The sequence below is a fragment of the Micropterus salmoides genome, unplaced genomic scaffold (assembly GCF_014851395.1).
Source record: "Micropterus salmoides isolate LMB-PRFRI ecotype aquatic unplaced genomic scaffold, ASM1485139v1 Ms_hic_scaffold_4, whole genome shotgun sequence".
In the NCBI taxonomy this organism is placed as follows: Eukaryota; Metazoa; Chordata; class Actinopteri; order Centrarchiformes; family Centrarchidae; genus Micropterus; species Micropterus salmoides.
The window spans coordinates 25856445-25872478 of NW_024043372.1; the positions used below are offsets into that span (position 1 = coordinate 25856445).

A 16034-nucleotide genomic window follows, 5' to 3' on the forward strand; every position below is an offset into this window, starting at 1 on the left:
AAACCCAAACACAACTGAACTGATGTAAAAGAGAGTGTGATATTTTGTTTAATAAATGCAAACATTGTTATAAAACATCTGTGCTACAGAATAGTTTTAATGAAGATCACAATTCATGGCCCTAATACTTTACAAAAATGAGATGCACAAGGAGGCACAAATGCAAATTTTTCACAGATCTGTAGATACAGTGCAAAAACAAATCATTTATTCCAGTAAATAGCTTGGTTTGTTCTCACTGACAATTGTGTAAATAAAGAAGCATCAAGCACATGAATTTACTTTCATATCTGACTAAAGTCCACCCAACAGTCCTTGAGAATATGCCTCTACATCAAGCCAGTTTATTACAATAGCTTATTTGCTGGGATATTATTGACTCTGCTGGAGGAAACAAGAATTGGCCAGAAGCCCTACACATGTCAAAAGTTAAAGTTTTTACACTGCAGGTAACATAAATGGTAGCCAGCCAACATCTCACCCTGGATGAGAACAAAGACAATTTTCCTGCCTCGGCTGGACAATAAAGTTTATTCTTTTCTATTCTATCTCATCTAAACAATCGTCAACTGGGAGAAATGTAACTCAAATTAATGAAAAAAGTTTACCAGACCACCAGACAAAATCAATCTGAGGAATTGCAGAATTGCATCAATATATCGTAAGACTATCAATACTGGCTAATAGTAGCTTTACAAAGGCAGGATCAGTATAATTCTGGAAAAGTTTGTACTATTAATTATTATTATTTAGCTGACTGTGGACCAGCTGTTTTTTGACTGTTTTGTTTATTTCTGCTGTCATACTCATAACAGAAAAAAACCCACTTGATTATCTTGATAGTTATGCCTGCACCTGCACAGAGATCATTAAGACAAATGCATATTGGTATTGGCTGATATGATGGGAAAATATCAGCCAAATAAAAGTTCAAGTAAAGGGTTTGGGTACGCATTACCGCCATACTCGTATAATGCTGGGCTGAGGTTAGGTTTCGCCTCGACAACCTCACCTCTAAAATTAGACAACTAAACAATAAAAGTGCTTTGGCAATAATTCAAGTCTTTCATTTTCCCCAAACATACAGAAGATATTGGTTGTATGAAGCTGCAGTGTATAAAAAAATTGTTTTCTATCTTCACAACAATGGCAGGTCCTTTAACATTTATTTCAAAAGTTTCACATGGCACTAAAAATGTGAGACTAGCGTTTATTGCTTGGTGACTTCTTTTGTTGTTCTTATTAGTTTACATAATTTATCTGGTAGCTAATAATAGTTATACATTGGTCTCAAATAAGCACTAGTAATCACTAATTAGGCTTTCACTAAAAACTTCTTCAATATCAACTATCTAAAAACTATTTGTACTAATTTTTATGTTACATCTTAGCCCGACTCATCGATCAGTGTAAACTAATAATAACATTTGTTGACTTTTATGACTATAATATTGGACTGTTAAAATATAAGTAATTATTAGATATTAACAACTTTTAAAGGTGAAAGTGGCATGAAATAAGAAAGAAAAGTCTAGTCTAGTATTTAGCTATTGCTGTCTTATAAAAAGCAATTATAGTGTACGGAAAGATTCATATCTGAAGGGCATCACCTTACGGGATTCCATTAAAATTCTGAACCTGTAAAACCAGACTGTGTATGGCAAAAACAGAAACACTGCTGGTCAAAAAAAAAGTGACCACTGACATTAAAAAGAGGCACTACTGCTCTCAGTAGCTGCTATTAAAGTAAAAAGTGCTAGTTTCTCAATGTTTTTTCCGTCAGGCCCACACTTAATTATTTTAACGTCCTCTCACAGCGTTTTAATTTGTTTTTGGTCTTGGTATTTTACTACTTTTGACCTTAACCTCGTACTCCTTATTACTTTTTAAATGTGTACTTGTGTTTGTTTATATTGTGTATTTGGAAAGCACTTTGGGTCAACTCCTGTGGTGTTTAACTGTGCTACATGAATAAATGTGACTTGACTTGACCAATTTGTAAAGAACTTGTGACTAGCAAGTAACTCATAGTGACTAGTCTTTAAAAATGTCAAATTTTAGTGGCTGGTGAAACTGGCAAAATGAATGTCAAAATGGCTGCCATGCAGAACAGGACTGTATTTTAAGTTTTAAATTTATGAGTATGAAAACTACTTAATTGACAGCAGACATACGCTCGGAGCTAAAATACTGATTATTATTTTGTGTGTTCTGTTGTTTGGCTAACATTTTCTGTAAGCCTGTATATTTAAGTCGTCGCGTCTGTGCGTTGCTTCTGCAGCGCATCACGATATGAAAGACCTTCTTTTTTCTTTCTTCTCAGGTCTGCATGAAAGGAAACATAAAGAGCACAACAGAGCACATATTCAGACTCACTGGTCTTTACAGAACTCTTTGTGACAGGTACAACAAAAGCTCTCCAGGGACCCCAGAGGCTTTCTTCTGTTCTGTGCTGGGTTTGTCCATCTCCCCAAACAAATTTTTTGTAGGAGCCTCAACTGATACAAGGAAGCAATGTAAGTTGCTGCTGAGTCCTCCAGCCACCAGGGGATAGGGAGAAGTGAGAAGGAGATGTTAATCAGCATGTGGGAGCAACAGGAGCGCCCAGGCATCATGATAGACTGCGTTAAATTTAGTCTTTGAGTGGGGAAAAATGTCCACCTTATTCTAAGAGGTCCTGTGGGGAGACAAAAACATCACAAATGTGTTATTAATAATCACAAAACAATCAATAATCACTAAATCTAGGGCCTATTATACAATATCAGATACCTGATCTGAGTCTTCGTTGTACTGTGCTTTTCCTGTCTCCATGTAGTGAGAGTCAATATCATCGACTCCTTCTATTTTATCAGCCTCAACATGTTCCCTCATAACAGAGTATCGGTGCACAAGGAACCTGATGAGGAAATAAGTGCATATTAGAAACACACAGCGCTGAAATTCAGTATGTACAGTGTTTATTTTTGTGTGTGGAAAGATGAAACTTAGTTAACTGACCGTCCTCCACAGACATATTTCTTAACCAGCCAAACGCCTGCAACCGCGCTCATCAGAAGGATCGCTATGACAACCATCACTATGACAGCAGTGTTCGGTGAACTGCTTTCAGTCTGTTAAGAGTTGCAGAAACAGGAAGGGGCTGAAAGTGTGCGAAGAAATGACATGGCGAAAATTTAAGCTTTGAAACTACACTTCATCGTTTACGCAACAAAAGATTTACCAAGTTTTATGTCTATCAGCTGTTAATGTGCTCACTTTGGATGATTAGGCAAAGGTGGGGTATCATTACTAAATTAAAAAACAGTAACAGATTATCCTGCTGAAACCTGAAACACACTATCTTCAGGCCAGACTGCAGGTGTTTACACAATCCCATGTGAACAAGTAGAAGGTGGGCAGCCATTGTCGACTCACTCCTCGGTGTAAATTCTGCTTCAGTGGATATTTACCATCCTAGTTCTTTAGTAAATCACTAGGAGTTACTGTACAACTGGATTTGTTCAGAAGCCTGAGGATGTGAGGTTGAAATAAAAAATAAATAAAAACCTTGACAATAGTGATACAGCTCAGGTCATTTGAGCTTGATCTGAGTTTGTTTAATATTGAGCTTGTAACCATAAGTGTGTTTCCGTTCACTTGTTCTTCTGCTCATTTTCAATAGTGTGCATGTGGAATGCAGGAAATACAAAAAAAAAAACATGTGACTTAAACGTCCACTGAAGCTTCAATGGCAGATTGCTACAGATGAAAACATCAGATCTGTGTGGGGCAATGAGGTTAGTGTAATGTAATGTCATGTTGTTGCTCCCTCTTCTGTTGCAATTGTTTACCTTGATGCGCCAAACTTATACAGCATAAGCGTAGTGGATGGAAACATTAATTTGCACTTTTTGACGATTATCTACAAATGTGGTTAAAATTTCGTTGGAAACTTGGCTCATTCACACCAAAGATCAGAGGTTCCCCTATTGACTATCACAATGTCCCAATATGCAGTCAACCAGGTAGATAATGTTCTACTGGGCAGCTAGTCCACCCGGTGTCTTTCTCAGAATAAAACTGACCAGAGAATTCGGATAAAGGGCGCTGCTGGTGCACATCTGCCTCAGGTCTTTCTCCTTCCTGTCAGGCTGGAAACCTCCTTCACACTGGTCTCCTGGAATCTTCCGGTAGCTTAAATGTTGAGAGAGACAAGGAAGAAAAGGACATGGGGCAGGACAGCTGTTGAACTAAATTTTTTTATTCATAGCACAAATGGAGGGAGATGTAGACGCACAACAGGTGCAGAATGGAAACACTGACCTGTTTTGATCTTTATCGTTGGCACTATTAGTGACTAGTGCTGGGCAACAATTAAAATTTTTTAGCGCGATTAATTGCACTGTTACGTGCAAAATTGAATAATGAATTCTAAAGTAGTGCATTGCGCACTTGTAATTTAAATGTACTGCTATATACACAAAAGCGCAATAACGTGTTTTGCAAAAACAAACAAATAATGTGCTTTTTACCATCAGTATTCCCTTTACACAGCAGCAATAAAATATTACCTAAACCTATACCTATAACCTAAACATTAATGTAAAGATTTTACTTGGTTAAAACCTTGAAATGACGTTACAAGTCGCGGTGGATATTTTACAGTAGTCTGCCGAAGCCTTCCTCCGCTGCTTGATCACTCTCTTGTCTCTGAAACTACAGCCGAGGAGAGAGAGAGAAGATCCAAGACAAAAACAGGCATCCTCACCCACTGGTCTGTAGCTGTTCGGTGGTCCCATTTAAACAGAACTGCAGAGGACGGCCCTTCATCTCCTCCTGCTCTACACACTCTGAGCTGTTGTCTGGCCGGTAATATCCAAAGTCACTGTGAGACAAAGCAGAAACTCACACGGCATTCTTACAAATCAATACCAACAAAGCCCAGTCTTTCGTTTAAACCTCAGTTAAAGAATTGCTCTTTGGTTTTCCAAAGGTGTACAGTGGGATGACATTTTGATAAAATTCCTTTAAAATACATGTTCAACTGAATCTTTTACTGAAAGGTCCTTGCAACACATTATGAAATGAAATCCCTTATCTAAGTTAATGTCATGGTTACACTAAAAAAACACTTTTGTTATTTCACAAAAACATACCAGTGATAATCATCCACTGTACATGGACAGGGGTACAGCTTCTTAGTGACAGCATAGTCCCTCCCATTCCAGCAGACAGAGTCTTTCCTCAGGCGTAAGAAGGTCTCTTTATAGCCCAGCACACAGCCATCATTAGATCCACTGGGGTGTGCAGAGTGAGCCAACCACTGTACATAGTCCCCTTCAGTACCTGCACATACATGTACACACACACACACACACACACACACACACACACACACACACACACACACACTAAGTGCGTCCCCTTACACCAACCAGTCACCACCCATATTCTCCCACATACTCACAGTCTCTGGTGAGGAGCTTCCTGAAGTCTATGGTGATCACCACCCATTTACTGAAGTCGTTCCTGTAGCCCCACAGGCTGACGTTCATGGAGCGCGAGCCGGGTTCACTGTCCATACCGCTGAAGTGAAGCGGGTCGCTGGTGAAGTTATACGTATGCCAGCACTGCCCCTCATCTGTTGAAAACCTGAGGGGGGGGGGCAAAGAATGGGATGAAAAAGAGCCCATAAAACAAAAAGTGAACTGTAAAACTGACAAATGATTAAAAAAATACACTAAAATATAAATCAAGGCTACAATAAACAAATATACTAGTATACTCTGTTATAATCACTTGATCTGGTTGACAGGTGAGTTAGTGTGCTCCACGGCCACCAGTAGCCCTCCTGAGTCCAGTATAGCATAATGATGAGGGCCCTTGAGCGCCAACAGCCACGAGTAGCCCCCGTCATCAGACACATACACGTCAGGGGAGAGAGCTGACTCTGCGTCTCCAACGCTGCCTGTAGAAATAGAGGGTGACGGTGTTATGAGACATTTAACTACGGAGTAAACTGATCCTGGGTAAAGAGTTTTTACCATGGGCCAGAATGAGGCCCACAGCAGTGGGCTGCGATAGAGGCAGCATGGGGACATTCATCTTCATGGTGGTGCTGTAGGAGGCATGGATGTGAAGTCTGCACTGTGAAGACACAATAATTAGGATAATGTTGGTACTAAGTCACATGCTCACTGCAGACACTCAAACCATCTGATGTGGATGTTAAAATTAATCTAAAAAACATTTAATAGCCCAATCACATACATAACACACCCCAAGCATATTTAAAAATACATCCACAATACCCATCATAATAAAATTTACATATGTAAATATAATGCATATAAATATATATGTGTGTCTCACTCGGTTAGGCCTGTTAGTAGAAGTCTCAGTGTCACAGTGGCTGTTCTGTGGTCTGCGCAGTGTCTGCCATTTTGCTCCTTGGTCAAAGGTGATCACAGTCTCCACCGCACCGTCTGCAAAAAGAACACAATGGAAAGTTAAACACTTCAGATACTGTGAGGATCCCAATAGATATTTATTAATAGACCGGAGACAATAAAACAGAAACTCTACACTTCTTTTAACAATTTTCCAAAACTTTTCAGAAGTTTCTAGACTGAGGCCCTGCTTTCTATGCAGCAACTGGTTCTATTTAACGCCACTATGGTAATAAAATCAACCAAATAATTCAAAGTGAAATCAATTGTAGGAAACATTTAGTCTGCTTTACTTTCGTTAAGGTTAGATGGATTAGCAGGTACCGTTTAAGAAAGTTTAATTATGTTTTTATTATATTCTGTTTAGTTTGTTGAATTAAAAACATTTGCAGCAGCTGACTCGCGCTTGGATGCTGAAGTTTCTCCACGTGTACTGTCCATTAACGCAACTGTACTACAGATGCTCATTTTTAATGATTGAAAAAAATGTATTCATTGATGTGTGGTGTTTCTCTGAAGGTCTGTAGGCAGTACTGTAAGGCACAGGCAATCTTCTGCTGCTTCGCCCCACATGCAGTATATATGACCATTTAGTATAACTTGAGAATCAGGACATATTACGCAGTGTGTTGACCCACCCTCTGTGAGTATGCTGGTCATGTAGACGCCCCTGAGTGAAGTAATAGCGGTGAAGTCAGTTTCACTTCCTGTGGTTGTATAAAGATGGCGCTCCAGAGACTTGGAGAACACGGTTCCTCTGTCATCTGACACATAGATGGTTCCAACGCCGGAGTCTGGCCAACACAGTAAACAAACACACACACAAAGTTTGGATTATACACTGTGTGAGGCCCCAAGGCCTCTGCCAGTGCTTGTGTGTGTTGTCTTTCATTGTTCGCATGTGCGTCCCTTATTTGCTATGATCTCAGAGCCGGACCATTACAAATGAAACTTTATGCAGCTTCAAGATCTTTTTCAAGGACACCTAAGCAGGCTGCTTGCTTGAAGGTTGTTTTGTACTATTAACATTAATAATAAACATCATCTGTAATTACCAGCACTGTCATCATAATCATCATCCATATCAATCATCACCATCAGCAAGCTCACTGGTTCTGACCTCCTGGGTCGTCAACGTGCATGAATATCATGTCCTGATTGGCTGTCAGGATGGAGTAGAACTGCTCGTGGTTGACCGTAGGAAGCTGAGCCGTGTTCCACACTTCACCACCATCCACTGACACGTGGATCATACGCTCAGTACCCTAATACACACACAGACACACATAACATGATAATTAGAATAAAATGTAATAACAGCTTCATTACAGCTTTATAATTTACACATAAACTATACATATCATAGTTCTAAGTATGTATCTGCTACAGATTCATTAGTGTATTCACTATATAGTGGGGTAAAGACTGAAGAAGACACAAAAATGCATACGAGTGGCCATTATTAAGTTAGAGATGTGGCTCATTAACATACATCCAAGAGGTGCAGATATGCCGTGTTAAAACGGTCACTACACCCAAATCTAACATGGCTCATCCCAGGTCAAGGAAAGTGATGCCACGGATTGGGGTTGTTTATATTTAAATCACTTTTTGCGCAAAGGAAAACTAGCTACAGCTACTAAATGGAGCTTTAGCCTTTAGGGCTGACAGCTTCTGCTCAGCTGGTTGATTGGTTGGTCAATACGCTCTTATCAGACGAAATTCCCGTTGGTCAGACAATCTCTGCTGTTACTTTCTTAAGGAGAAGAAGCTTAATCCATTATTTATTATTATCTTTATATTGAGGGTGGGAGGGTCATATGCGGACCTGATATATTTTATTTTGGAGTGACAGGCTTTCTTGTGTTAATAACAATGATTATGAGTACAAATAATATTCAAATACATTTACCCTCGTATTCACAACTTTGAATTTGCCCAGCCTAATGGACACTGTATGCATTAACTTACTCAAAATTTACTCGGCTCCAAACTAACTGACACCATGTGTGAGTGTGTGTGTGGTGCTGTATGCAAATGTACTTATCAGAAATGCCCTGAAGGTAACGATATAGAAAAGAAATGGTCCAACTGCAGGAATTAATTTGCTTGGCAACACTGTGTAGCTTTGATGAGCACTCGGCAGATAGCAGACTGCACACACTGCACTTTGGCCAATTACTTAATCTAGAGATAACGTGCAGCCAACCCAATCATATTCCGATCACAACGCACACTGCATACTGATAGCATTAATGTGTTTTTTTATATACAGAGTAATTATCCTGATATAGACTGTATGTTAACACCTGTTGTAAATTGGGTAAAAAAAAATTCGAACAACATTGGGTAAGTGAGAAAATGTGGTTTTGTAATTTGAGTGAACTGACCCTTTGCATCTTGGGTCTCGTAAAATGAACAGACGGAGATACCATTTGCACAAAACTGTCTAAATATGTGTTAGGTTCTAACCTTCTACAAGTAGCTGGATAATGTTATTGGCCGGCATGTGTGAAGAAAAATATAACGATATTGTAGCGAACAGATGAACAGACGGACAGATACATACACATACCGTGCCAGTCATGATGGAAGCAAAAACAAAGCGCCCCCCAAGTACAAAGGAGTAAACTCTTGTTGCAATAGTATGAAAGCTTCGTCCATAGTCTGTAGTCTTGATTAACTCCAACATCCCTTTATCATCTAAGAGAAAGAAAGTGGAGTTACTAAAGGTTTGCTGAATTTGATATTTATATACAGTACGTATAAGGGTGACTATATTGTCTTCACTTACTGCACGATCCATTGTAGTTTGTTGTCAAGTAGATGCTGTTTTTTGGGCCCCTGTGTGTGGAAAAAAGAAACAGTGAAGGAAGAAATCTAAAGAACGGAACAATCTAATTGTGCTCACATTTTCTAACATCTGAAAGTTGTCTGAGTCCAAATAGAAATCCACTTTTGGAATTTGTCGAGATCACAGATTATGGTTGTGGTTTGTTCTGTGTGCTGTGTGAGCGAGGAGCCCATCGACCCCCAGGCTGCGCTCCAAGCCCTCCCTGGCTTTGTTCACTGCCAAAGGGGACGAAGGTTTTCACACTGCAAAGATTCTGCTGGTTCAAGGACTGTGGGCTGAATAAGAATGTCGCTGCTGACTCATGATTCACTCTGACAGCAACCTCAGCTCCCTCGCTCTGCAGTCAATTTAGGTCGGGGCCTAAATGACAGCTGTGGTCATGCGGAGCTATCACAGTGTTCCCACAATGCAGCGCTAACAACCGCAGGCTGACACCACAACCTCATGTGAACTCTGGTAGCCAAATGAAACCAGAGTCAGGAGAGTGATCCAAACGACCGTGGTGGGGAAAAAACAGCTGGAATAACAACAATGGACAAAGAACACACACATACACATTCCTGTTATACCAAAAACAAGGATGCACATGTAGGCAGTGCAGACACATACATGGCCAAAGCTGTTTCACAGCCGGTCAGACTATTTATTTTTCATTCTAAACCATTCACACACAGATGACTGACTGTATTGTATTGTTTTATTTTGTAGTAGCTAATAGGAACAAGAAGATCGTCTTTATAGTTAGTGATTGTCTCACTAAAAAGGGCGCCATTTTGTTTTACTAGCAAACAGTTGCCTTCACTTTATTGTACATTATAATAGAACTACAATTAAGTTAAATGCACCATAAAGAGTTCACCTCTAATCATGTATGTTCAATAACTGTTTATTAAGTAGCTCATAGTTCATTAATAGGGAGCAGGAATGCTGGGTAAATGATAATCAATGATTTACTTACAATCCTTAATGATCACCTTGGTTTGTAATTATTACTAATGAGAACCCACATGTCTTTATAATTTATTAGGATGTAGAGGATGATTCTCACCATCTGACCAAACAAACACTGTCATGGATCTTCCTCCAGGTGGCGCCAAAATCCTCAGACAGCCACAGGTCCAACTGGAGAGAAAAGGCTTAGTAAAAAAAGTGCTCACTGATGTTTGCTTATTCAGTTATGGCTAATCAGGAATTTAGTAGCTTGAAATGAAGCTTGAAATCGAGCATCTAATTAAGAGAGGTAGGTATGTCCAGTTTAGTTTAGTTGATTAAAACTCAAAACTTTTGACAAAAACTCTTAAGATCAGAAGTTTTGGTTTGGTTCAAGCATGAATGCTGCTACCGAGATACTGAGAGTCACAAGTGTGTTGCCGTCTCCAGGGTTGTACAGCATTTGAATGAGGGGCTCAAACGGCAGGTCGGTTGGAACAAAGGTCATGCCAAAGTCCTGTGAGCGAAACAGTCTAAACCCCCCGATTTCTGACACATCACCAGTGAGCATCACCTGAAACCAAACAGAGAGGAGCTGTAAGGGAAGATCCTTCATATTCTACAAGATGAGAACGGAGCTTTATAATTTGCTGTGTTATTATGAGGCAAAGGTGTGTACTTATATAGGCCAACCAGAAAACACACAAAGCCCCATGTAAGGTGTAAGCAGGGTCTGTAAGTTAAAATGTCAGCATCTTCAGTAAAAACTAACACACGTTTGATTTCCCCCAAACGGCTCACCTTGCCAGAGTGGTCAGGACTGATGGCGATGCCAAACTCACTCTGGATGAAGGTGTGGTTGATCAGGTGAGTCACATCTTTGAACGTCTTCCCATAGTCTTCACTGACACAGTGACAAAGTTGCAGTTAGACCCTCAGACAGACCACAGCTATGACAAATACTTTACTGCTCCATTTCTGTTTAGTGTGCCATCAACCCCCAGGCATTCCTCACCTCCTGTAGAGGTTAGACTGGCCGAAACGCATCATGAACAACGGCACCTGAAAGGTCGTCAAGACCAGCAGCACCTGGGAGAAGAGAGCAGGAATCACACAACACGCTGTACAACATCTTGGGACTCGCTTGGTCTTTTTCTTTTTCGTTCTAATAGTCATATATTTACACTCATGTAAACAAACTCACCCCTGATCCATCTCCCACCCAGGCCAGAGACACTGAACCCATGCTCCGCACTTTGAAGGTGAACTGAAATGGAAGAAGAATAAAAAAAGAAGTTTTTAGAAAACAATAAATGAGTCATCCTAATTATAGGTTGTTGTGATTTTGCTTGCTTAATACTGTGTCAGGACATCAACTGAAGAACAAAGTCTGAAACATACAAAACACAAGAGAGTTTGTGTATGTATGTCTATGTTTCCGTCACTCGCTGAACGCTAATACACGGCAGCCAAGAGGACAAAATGAATTGTCCGAACTGTCCAAAGTAACTCTGCCATTTGGATGCACTCTGCATGTGTGACCTACATTCCTGCCTTAATGACAAAGCTGGGGGCCGGAGAACAAGACAATTACTGATGTCCCAAGCACAGCAAGAACACACAGACAGATGAAGACTGAAAGTATTCTGATACTAGACAAAATAAAAAGGTTTACCTTACTTTTCACACATGTATTAACACAGATATTTAAAGTTCAAATCTAAAAAGTGTCACATAATATTACAGTTAAGAGTACAACAACAGTACTTGTTTCACAAAAAGTGCACTGACTGCAAACAGCATTCCAGTCTATTTATCCAGAGTGACGCTGAAATGTTTGGTCATTTGAGCAACATATTTAGCCACAGCTAACCTTGTTTTGGAGTCTGAGGAAGGTTTCTCCCCTCCTCTTTTTTGCTGGCAGGGCAGAGATGTTTACAAGATGAGCCCAACCCGAGAGAGTCTGCATACAGCTCTATAAAGCCATAGGAGACGACCAGGTCTGCCAGGTGGAAACTCCTTGTTAAGTAGTAGCCAGTGGAAACTGGCCTGCCCCGGCCGTCCAAGTGTGTGAACACAACTTTCCATCTCTCCACTACATTAATCATTTCATCACACCCTCACTGCATCCATCTTTCCCTTCATCTCTTGATCATTTGACAACTTCTCCTCCTTTCCATCCCAGTCATCTGCTTAATCTATTAAGCTCAAAAATGTAAAGCATTGTGTGTTCTGTCCTCCCTGCAGGCTTATACTATTAAAAAACAGCATTTTGGTTTCAGATCTGTCCAAGGAACGTCGTTACATGTCAGCTTTCTCTCTCTCCCTGTTTTTCCTGCTCTTCTCTCTTTCCATCTATGTAATGGTAGGTATAACTGCCAGAAGTCAAGTCATGTTTATTTATACAGCAAATTACATACGACAGGCATGTGCTTGAAAATAAAAAGGAGAAAAAAAGATCATACATGACAAAACATATTAGAGTGTGTGTGACTACATGTTTTGACAAATAGGCGCAGGTCTCAATTACACCTGGTCTAGTTTTTATAGAAGTTCTATGGGTGTATAAAAGCCTCTTCAAGTCCACCAGGTCACCTACTTAAGCTACTTCTAAGCTGCTTAGACCGCACATACAAATATAAATGTTTAAACTTTTGTCAATATGGATGCTACACATCATTGGATCGGTTAGATTCTCCACAATTCAATCGTTTAGTTCATTTTACGGAAACAAAAAGCACCAAAGATCTATTTATTCAGATTTATTATATAAAGTATTATTATTATTATTAAAAGGGGAATAATAATATCAAAGTTGATTCCAAAATAAAAGATTTACCAGTTGACCACACGGTCATACTTTCACTCATAATGCTAATTCTCGTTTGTCACCGGAGCTGTCAGTGGTGTCGATGTGGTAAACTATGAATATTTATCCGCATTCCCATCTAAACATGCATACACATGTACAAACTATTCACAAAACTGGTGTTGTGTCATAGTGTGAAGTTATAATAATTCATATTTAAAACATGAGCTGTCCAAACAATGAAAACCACACAATTAAATAAATTATTCTCTGGTCTCTTTATCTTTGCTTTATTTCTTTTATTTCTCATAATATGCGTTTTTAAGGTTATCAGTGACTTTTTAGAATACAGCAACGAATGATGTTGCCATTTTGTCTGTAATAAGTACCCTAAATCGTTTCAGATCGTATTTATCTGAGCGATGTTTTTATGTAAAACTTGGTGACTTCACGTCATCTACCGCTCCCCTTCTCTGTGGAGTTCCTCAGGGCTCAGTTCTTGGACCACTATTGTTCTTCTTATACCTTCTCCCTCTTGGAAAATTTTTTTTAAAATATGGTATTTCCTACCACTTTTATGCGGACGACTCGCAAATCTACTTGCCCCTGAGAAGAAATGCAAACAGTTCCCTGACTCCTCTACTTGAATGTCTCAAGGATATTAAGGCCTGGATGTCTTTTAATTTTTTATTTAATTTAAACGAAGACAAAACTGAGGTCATTGTATTTGGACCCAGCCGGGTTTGTGACTCCACTCCAATAAATCTTGGTTCCCTGCAGCAATACGTAAAGCCAGTGGTCACCCATTTAGGCATCAAAATTGACAGTGATTTTAAACTTGACAAGCAGATAAACACTATGGTTAAATCCAGTTTTTATCATTTGAGGCTTTTATCTAAAATTAAACCTGTTTTATCTTTTGATCTTCTTGAGCATGTGATTCATGCTTTTATCTCGCCCCGTTTGGACTACTGTAATGCACTTTACATCGGTGTGAACCAAACCTCCCTCTCACGCCTGCAGTTCGTCCAGAACGCAGCTGCTCGTCTTTTAACAGAAACCCGGAAACACGAACACATTACCCCCATTCTGGCCTCGCTCCACTGGCTCCCTGTACATTTTAGAATACATTTTAAGATTTTAATGTTTGTTTTTAAGTCACTTAATGGGCACCTCAGTACATCTCTGAGCTCCTGCACACTTACACCCCGCCAAGGTCACTGAGGTCTGCTTATCAGCTGCGGCTGAACGTGCCCAGGACCAGGCTGAAGACCAGGGGCGATCGCTCTTTTTCAGCAGTTGCCCCCAAACTGTGGAATGACTTACCTCCTCACATTAAAGTGGCACCCAACCTTCACACCTTTAAATCTCGTTTAAAAAAATACTTTTATTCCCTGGCTTTTAATTCACCATGAGAGCTGCTGTGGTCTTCGTTGTCGCTGTCAGTGTTGGTGTTGTTTTGTTTTTATTTATCATGAGCATATTCTATATCATCTCTGTAAAGCACTTTGGTAACCTTGTTGTTTTTTAAATTGTGCTATATAAATAAAGTGGATTGGATAAATGTAGTTGCGCTAGTTAGCATGCTAAAATTTGCTAATTAGCAAACACAAAGAAATGTTTAAAATGACTAGCTGCCTATATATCATTGTAACAACTCAAACATAGATATATCTGTTGGGCTCATAGATGCCATTTTATAAAAATCCTCGGTTACACCAAAAGAAGATCATTAAATCTGTAATCAGAATACAAATAGACAAGACAGGAACAGTGGGGGGGGAAAGTGATCTACACACAAAAAAGTACAGCCACACAACATGCAGCCACTTTCAGGGTCACAGACACATGCCTCCTGAAAGGCAATAAAAAAAAAAACTACTTTGAAAACCCAGTCACAATGACAATAGCCACCAAGGCCACTGCAGGTCAACAGGTTTCATGTTGCATATTGTCTTAGGATCAGGCCTTTGTAAATGTTTCTGCCAGTTGCTTGTCCACCTGTGGTAAATTGAACCAGAGGGGTGTTGTCCACATCTGTTCCCCTGACTGGACAAATGTTGACTTGACCGGCTACAGTTCACTGGGACTGAAACCCAAACAATCAACAATTGCATAATAAAAGCCTTGTTAAAAGTGGTTTATGTAACTGGAGATGTGTGGACTGTGTGGCAGAGAGAGGCCAAGGGAGTCAATGTAAAGCTACACATTACTCTGTCCTGTTCTGTGATGGGGAAAACGGAAGGGCAGAAGGAGGCGGTGAATAGTAGAAAACACACTTATTACTCAGCACAAAAAAAATCGAGATAAATGTCTGACCCAGTTGGACGTGGCCTCACAAACCAGACGTCACCTCATGCTGTATCACGCGTTGAATATAAAGCAGCTTCTCTAAGCAGCATCTTCACCTAAACTCGTAAAACTCCAACATTCAAGGTCAGTCAGTACTTTCAGCAAAAGTTAACAACAATGCTGCACAAGTGAGTATCCACACGCTGCTGTACATGAACAGACAGACACATATGTCCATGCAGGCTCAGTAATGCACTCTGTGGGTGGGAGCACAGTGAAGTCCTCTCTCAGAGGTCAGACGGCAACAATGAGCTCCTTATTCTCTCCGCTCTGGATTTTTAACCTTTCCGCTTCAGCCATGTTTACACACATAAAACTTCAGAAGAAAAGGTCAAACACTCTTGGCTCTGCTCTAACACATGAAGCTGTGTAGACCAATCCTCTGATGCTGGGCAGCAGCAAGTTTTGCACACAGAGACGTAAGCTGGGTTGTATTAATGTCCATTCTTATTGTTATAGATCAAGAAAGCCAGAACAAAAGTGTTGGACCGCAGCTACACAGTGCTGATTATTTTATGATTCACTGGTCAGTCTATAAAATGATAGCTTAAAGTAGGACTGGGCAATAAAACAATAATGATAATTATCACAATATAATTTTCCTCAATAAAAATATAACAAATGTTTGATCTAATTTATTTGAATGACATTGTCTCTG

General features: G+C 39.8%; 1 protein-coding gene across 1 annotated transcript in view; it reads right to left on the reverse strand.

The window, feature by feature from the left end:
* Nucleotides 1-20: 20 nt before the first annotated feature.
* Nucleotides 21-16034, reverse strand: part of LOC119886509 (sortilin-like) — a 28624-nt gene continuing 12610 nt past the window's right edge. Inside the window, exons 2-20 of the mRNA XM_038697294.1 lie at nucleotides 11420-11482; nucleotides 11231-11304; nucleotides 11017-11119; nucleotides 10628-10789; nucleotides 10334-10407; nucleotides 9226-9275; nucleotides 9007-9134; nucleotides 7552-7696; nucleotides 7070-7225; nucleotides 6355-6467; nucleotides 6027-6129; nucleotides 5782-5950; nucleotides 5450-5634; nucleotides 5139-5328; nucleotides 4751-4867; nucleotides 4068-4176; nucleotides 3001-3113; nucleotides 2773-2899; nucleotides 21-2677 (exon numbers count right to left, since the gene is read on the reverse strand). Coding sequence (XP_038553222.1) covers nucleotides 2663-2677; nucleotides 2773-2899; nucleotides 3001-3113; nucleotides 4068-4176; nucleotides 4751-4867; nucleotides 5139-5328; nucleotides 5450-5634; nucleotides 5782-5950; nucleotides 6027-6129; nucleotides 6355-6467; nucleotides 7070-7225; nucleotides 7552-7696; nucleotides 9007-9134; nucleotides 9226-9275; nucleotides 10334-10407; nucleotides 10628-10789; nucleotides 11017-11119; nucleotides 11231-11304; nucleotides 11420-11482 — 2196 coding nt within the window. The 3' untranslated portion in view covers nucleotides 21-2662. The remainder of the gene's footprint in view (nucleotides 2678-2772; nucleotides 2900-3000; nucleotides 3114-4067; nucleotides 4177-4750; nucleotides 4868-5138; nucleotides 5329-5449; nucleotides 5635-5781; nucleotides 5951-6026; nucleotides 6130-6354; nucleotides 6468-7069; nucleotides 7226-7551; nucleotides 7697-9006; nucleotides 9135-9225; nucleotides 9276-10333; nucleotides 10408-10627; nucleotides 10790-11016; nucleotides 11120-11230; nucleotides 11305-11419; nucleotides 11483-16034) is intronic.